The sequence below is a fragment of the Zea mays genome, chromosome 2 (assembly GCF_902167145.1).
Source record: "Zea mays cultivar B73 chromosome 2, Zm-B73-REFERENCE-NAM-5.0, whole genome shotgun sequence".
NCBI classification, from domain to species: domain Eukaryota; kingdom Viridiplantae; phylum Streptophyta; class Magnoliopsida; order Poales; family Poaceae; genus Zea; species Zea mays.
The window spans coordinates 224727742-224734226 of record NC_050097.1 but is presented as its reverse complement, the minus strand read 5'-3'; the positions used below and the strand labels follow the sequence as shown (position 1 = coordinate 224734226).

The 6485-nt window shown below is 54.4% G+C and overlaps 2 protein-coding genes across 4 annotated transcripts; one reads left to right on the top strand and one right to left on the bottom strand.

Moving 5' to 3' along the window:
- Positions 1 to 471: 471 nt before the first annotated feature.
- LOC100037801 (brittle stalk-2-like protein 8) lies at positions 472 to 2742 on the top strand. Its single transcript, NM_001112502.2, has one exon. It carries the CDS (start codon positions 691 to 693, stop codon positions 2653 to 2655), a length of 1965 nt encoding a protein of 654 aa, NP_001105972.1. The 5' UTR covers positions 472 to 690; the 3' UTR covers positions 2656 to 2742.
- LOC100272395 (uncharacterized) lies at positions 2694 to 6182 on the bottom strand. Of its 3 annotated transcripts, XR_004855872.1 has the most exons (9): positions 5848 to 6181; positions 5567 to 5738; positions 5253 to 5470; positions 5061 to 5168; positions 4829 to 4954; positions 4513 to 4745; positions 4196 to 4407; positions 3868 to 3990; positions 2694 to 3411 (listed from the first exon to the last, which is right to left on the bottom strand). XR_004855872.1 is itself a non-coding variant. In NM_001146875.1 (7 exon segments), coding segments are annotated over 7 exon segments (1290 nt in total). In that variant the 5' UTR covers positions 6058 to 6143; the 3' UTR covers positions 2714 to 3188.
- Between the last annotated feature and the right edge of the window lie 303 nt (positions 6183 to 6485).

Sequence of the window (6485 nt, the reverse complement as noted above, 5' to 3'; positions counted from 1 at the left end):
TCACCTCCAAGTAATTGCATACTGTAACATCGTTTTGACTTTTCTACATGAACACTATTTTCTCGTTGCTATAATCCTTTTCATCTTAAAAAGAATAGAAGTCTCGTTTCGTCCGGAAGTCAAACAATTTTAACAATGTTTGGTTAAATTTAGAATTGTTTTACTTATCGAGAGGCGTTTTAAGACTGATGAGGGAGTATGATAGATTGTGGCTTAAAAGAGTTTGGTGGGCCCATGAGTGCGCTTGCGTCCGCCGTCCAGACGTCCAGTCCACTGCGTCGTCGTCGTCGTCATTGTCATAGGAGGAGAGAGAAGGCTACATTTGGCGGCCATGCTCTTGCCCCCTCTCACTCCTCTCTCATCGATCAGAAGCAGGAGAGATGGTTCCTGCACTTGCTGACGCCAAGCACTATCTTTCATATCGCCGGGCCGGCCTCTTTTACCATTTCTTTCTCTTTCTCTGTTTTGGACAAGATCAACGGAGACTCCCTGTCCCTACATACTCGTCGTCACCCACGCACGCGCTTCAGCTTCAGCTTCGTCCTCGTCTTCGTCTTCGTGTCATCGTGCGTGTGTGCGCTTGGACGGAAACGGCCTCTCATCCTCCGACGACCCAGACTCGATCCACTCACCACCACCGGCTTATTCGTTTATACGGAAACAGATTCAGCTTCTGTGCCTGCTTCAGCCATGGCCATGCTGCCCGTCGTCGTCCGCATGGCCGCCATGCCCTTCATCTTCCTTGTGCTCCTCGCGCACACCGCCTCGGCACAGCCCGACGCCGGCTGCAACGGGATCCTCCTCACCTACACGCTGCAGCGCCGGGACAAGATCAGGCCTCACGTGGCGGCGCCCAACTCCCAGCCCTACTCCTTCAGCGCCAGCGCCACCGTCGTCAACGCCGGCACCCGCCCGCTACGCTCCTGGGCGCTGCTGCTCACCTTCGTGCACGGCGAGATCCTCGTCTCCGTCGACGGGGCCGTGCTCACCTCGGGCGCCGCCCTGCCCTACAACACCACGGCGGGGGACGCCGCCGGCAGGCCCACGCCCACGTCCTTCACCGGGTACCCGCAGACGGACCTCCTCACCCCGATCGCCACGGCCGGGGACCCCGCCAAGACACAGGCCACGGTCAGCCTCGTAGGCACGCTCTTCGCCGGGCCGGAGCCCTACGTCCCGCTCCCCTCGTTTCTCTCGCTCGCCGACCCTTCCTACACCTGCCCGCCGGCCACCAACGCCACGTCGTCGCCGACGAACCTCACCACCTGCTGCGTGTTCACGGCGGGTGGGGACCCCACCGGCGGCCTGGTGGAGAGTGGCTTCCTCCCGCGCCGCACCGGCGACCTGGTCATCACCTACGACGTGCTCCAGTCGTACGACACCACCTACCTAGCGCTCGTCACGCTGGAGAACGACGCGCTGCTCGGCCGCCTCGACGCCTGGCAGCTGTCGTGGAGGTGGGAGCACGGGGAGTTCATCAGCTCCATGCGAGGCGCCTACCCGCGGGAGGTGGACACGGCCGAATGCCTCTACGGTCCCCAGGGCCAGTACTACAAGGACCTCGACTTCTCCAAGGCGGTGCTCAACTGCGACCGCAGGCCCGTCGTCCACGACCTGCCGCCGTCGCGGGCCAACGACACGGAGATCGGCCGGATCGACCACTGCTGCCGGAACGGCACCATCCTGCCCAAGTCCATGGATGTCGCGCGCTCCAAGTCGGCGTTCCAGATGGTGGTGTACAAGATGCCGCCCGACCTCAACCGGACCAAGCTCTACCCGCCCACAGGGTTCAACGTCACCGGCGCCGCGTCCGCGCTGAACCCGGAGTACGCGTGCGACCCACCCATCTCGGTGAGCCCGTCGGAGTACCCGGACCCCAGCGGGCTCACGTCGATCACGGTGGCCGTGGCGACGTGGCAGGTGGTGTGCAACATCACCACGTCGCCCAAGAAGCCGCCCAGGTGCTGCGTCTCCTTCTCCTCCTTCTACAACGAGTCGGTGGTCCCCTGCCGGACGTGCGCGTGCGGCTGCCCCTCGTCCGCGCCGACCTGCAGCACCACGGCGCCGGCGATGCTGCTGCCGCCGCAGGCGCTGCTCATGCCGTTCGACCGGCGGGCCAGCGAGGCGCTCGAGTGGGCGGACCAGAAGCACCTCGGCGTGCCCAAACCCATGCCCTGCGGCGACTTCTGCGGCGTCAGCGTCAACTGGCACGTCGCCACCGACTTCACCGGAGGATGGAGCGCGCGCCTCACGCTCTTCAACTGGGACGGCACGGACATGCCGGACTGGTTCACGGCCATCGTCATGGACAAGGCGTACGACGGCTTCGAACAGGCCTACTCCTTCAACGCCACGGGCGTCGGGAACAGCACCATCTTCGTCAGGGGCGCCCAGGGCCTCAACTTCCTGCTCGGGGAGAGGAACATGAGCGGCGTAGATTACCCGGTGCCCGGGAAGCAGCAGTCCGTCTTCTCCTTCACCAAGAAGAAGACCCCCGGCATCGACATCATCGCCGGGGACGGCTTCCCGTCCAAGGTCTTCTTCAACGGCGACGAGTGCGCCATGCCATTGAGGATTCCGAGCCAGGGGACCAGTGTCGTCGTCCCTATGCAGCTGTGTTTGCTTGTTTCCGCTTTCATGTTATTGCTGCTGTAATAATAACATTTGCGATTTTTGCTCATCATAGCTATTCATCTATGTAATTTTTTTTATTAAAAAAATCAACAGCTCTAATTCAGCAATAACACAAGGAGTATTTTACATGTTTCCTATTCCCACAAAAACCATCACAAGGCACACTACAGGGCACATCAAAACTACAAGCTCAAGTTATTTGAGCTCAACAACATCAAACCTTGGTCGTCAATACAGTTAGTTTCAGCATACTCTTGGATCCAGCGATTTAATTTACAACGTGTTTGGTTTGCCGGACAACGGTCTCCGGAATCATCCGATCCTATATCCGAACCTAATATATTTGTTTGGTTTACATCATAGATCTGTGTCGTCCGACATCAGATACTCCATGTAGTGCTCGTTAGAAGTGCAATTATGCAGCACCGGTTCACTCCCAGAAAAACATCGGACGACCTCATGCAGGAGCAGCTCATGCCGGATCAACTGAATTCGCAAACCAAACACGTCCTTAGTGTCTCTCGTTGCTCCTTTTTCTCAGCATTTTGATTGTTTCACCTGCATGCTGTAGAGCGGCTACATCTTTTTCCTTCCATTGCATCTTTCTTTTTCCGACAGTCCAAACAGAGACATGGGCCACCCCATGGAGCGTACTGGGAAGAGCAGTAACCACCTCCATTATCTGCCATCAAATCTTGGAAGGGCTCTTGGTCCACTTGGCAGATTGCACAGCGGAAAGGTGGTGAAGCTGCTTTCAAGGACAGATTCCTACCCAACCTGCAACAGCAAGCCTTGAATGTTAATGACACCATAGGATAGGATGATAGAAGCCAGAAAAGACATAGAGGCATTGTAGTTTAGCCTTTCTCCACCAAAAAAAAAAAAACTAGACATGAGTTCCCTAAAAAACAGGAGAATATATCTGGTGCACATGGAAGATTGGTGCACATGGTGCGCATATTAAATCATCACCATTCATTTTAGATCTAACGTCTCTAGTTGTTTGGTATATTTTGCTAAGAACACCCTCCAACGTGTTGGTGTGTAGTGGTGGAAGGTGTTATTTGTAAATTGACTAGAGACGTTATATCTAAAATGAGTGGTGATGATTTAATATGTGCACCAATCTTCCATGTGCACAAGATATGTCCTCAAAAAACAGAGCTGAAACATTTTATGTCACATATAGAGACTAGAAAAACAGAAGAACGAAAACAAGGGAAGGAACATAACTTGCACTCCTAAGATTGATACCAAGGTCATGGTAGCACACCAAGTTCAGCTAAACGCTCTCGTCATTAATACAGAAAATACAAGTAAAACACCATCGCTGCTCTAGTTTATGAACAAACTTGTCTGCGTTTGAAAGGTATAGATTAGCCGCCTTCTTTTTCCACAAAAATAGCTCTGAAATCTCAAACAGAATTGACAGAGCATGTATACAAGGTAATGTAAGTTGATAATGGGAATAGGCTAAAAGGCAAAGGCCGCAGAAATAAAACAGCCTGTCCAGATATGCTAAGAAAATGACAAGGCTCAAGGTAGCATGCTAGTATCTTACCATCCCACACATTATATGTTACATAAAAGGCCCTGTTTGGCACAACTGCTGCTTGTTGAAAAAGCAGCTTATCTGAGAAGCTGGTGAAAGGCAGCTTCTGCTTGTTGGCTGCTTTTAGTGTATTCTGAGAAGCAGCTGAACTAATAAGCTGCTGTAGAAGCTGGCTGTTTGGCAGAACTTCTGCTTAAATTTGTGAAGAAGCTGAAAATAAGCTGTGCCAAACAGGGCCAAAAACCCAAGATGAAAACGAGAGAAAATGATACTGACAGAAATTAACACAAGACGAATGCAGTGGAACATTGGAAGAGCAAGCATACCTTTCTTCTAGCATTGCAGACCCTTCTTCAAATAACTCCTCCACGGAACCAATGGAGGCAGACTTGCCTCCAAGCTTTCTAACTGAACTATGCGACCTTCTACGAAAAAGTGACTTCAACTTGTTCTGATTTTTCTTTGGAGACAATTGTGGCGATGTCAGATGATCGGACGGGATAATGTCAACTACGACACAGGTGGTGTCATCCTTTAGCCCGCTTGTTTTCAGAGCTTGCTGCATGTCAAATGATAGAAACTGAGCCAACCGTAGCTGCACCATTGGGCGCCTCAAAGTAGTACAGCTAAATGCTGAATTACCTTAACGACAAGCTTCGCTGCCAGTTCTGCAGGCAATCCTCTGCATGCTTTTGCAGCTGCTTCATTGGACAACGCGTCCCATATGCCATCAGATGCTATTATCAGTCTTCCTCCGGTGTTTGATAGCTGAAATTACAAAAGATCACAGAGAAGCAGCTTTGACAACTCAGCATAACATGCGTCTCAGAAAAACTCAAGTACAGACCCCTGCATTTCGTAATTTATATCTAACCTTGACTTGCTTGACATGTGGAATGGGCACAATGAACTCTCCAACATCCATGTCCCCGATGGATCTTGAGAGGCACAAGCCACCAGGCCAGCACCGGAGAGGGCCGACCTAAAGTCCCCCAACATAAGCATTCATGCAGGAATTGATTGAGGATAAGCAAGTTACTGATTCACTCGAACTGAAGTGGTTTACCTCCTGGCCGCCAAAGAGATTGAGCCGGCCTACTTCCCCACCGCTGGCCGTGACGCGCTCCCGCTCCTCTGCATTCTCCTCCAGGCGGTGGTCCACGGTTAGCAGCTGCAACTCGCCGCCCTGCGTGTCCAGGATGCAGCGCGAGTCACCCACCGACGCCACCGTGACCGTGAACCCATCGATGACCACCAGTGTCGCCGTGGTTCCGGACACCTCCCCTTAATAGGCACACACACAGACAGAGACAGGGACGATAACTACGTTGACCTCCAATCTCGACTGCAAACGGTACTGGGCAGTAGCATGGCACTCACCCTTGCGCTGGAAATCGATGTCGGCCTTGACGAAGCCGGCGACGAGCGCGCGCGGCAGCGCCTGCAGCCAGTCTTCGCGGCCGATGTCCGGCGACAGCGCGCTCATGACGTGCTCGAGCAGATGCTCCTTGCTGTAGACCGCCGCCGACACGCCGTTGTGGCCGTCGAACACCTGCGCGCCAGATCCACGCGGCGGAGAGGCGTCAGAACAGGGCGCAGCAGCGCGCGCGCGCGCGCGAGAGAGAGAGAGAGAGAGAGGCGGGCGGGAGGGCGGTACGTACGGCAAAGACGGAGAACGCGGATGCGGGGTCCCCGGGGACGCGGAGGCAGTCGGGCTTGACGAGGAAGTAGTCCTCGCCACGCTTGGCAAAGCCGGCGTGGCCGTAGCGCAGGGCCGGGCGCTCGGAGCCCCCCGCGCGGAGCTCCCGGCCGATGAGAGTCGCCAGGGGCAGCGCCGGCGGCAGGCGCCTCTCCCTCGCGGCGGTCGCCATCGCCGCCCAGGTGGACAGTGGTGGTCCGCCTTTAGATAGACTTTAAGCTGGCACTTACCTACCGTCTTGGGTTAGGTCCTCAGAAGAAGACAGCGACCAGACCATTCGTGGCAGGAGACGGCAAGCAATGGAGCCCCTTCCTTAGCTACCGCATGGTAGTTAATTAACTGACCCGAGCAGAGCAAAGCAAAGCACGGCCCAGACAGACTTTCTTCTTTGATCTTCATATTAGGGATGAAAACGGACAGGGTACTTGAAACGGGTACCGAATACGTGTACTAATCCGGGACCATTCGTGGTAGGAGACGGCAAGCAATGGAGCCCCTTCCTTAGCTACTGCATGGTAGTTAATTAACTGACCCGAGCAGAGCAAAGCAAAGCACGGCCCAGACAGACTTTCTTCTTTGATCTTTATATTAGGGGTGAAA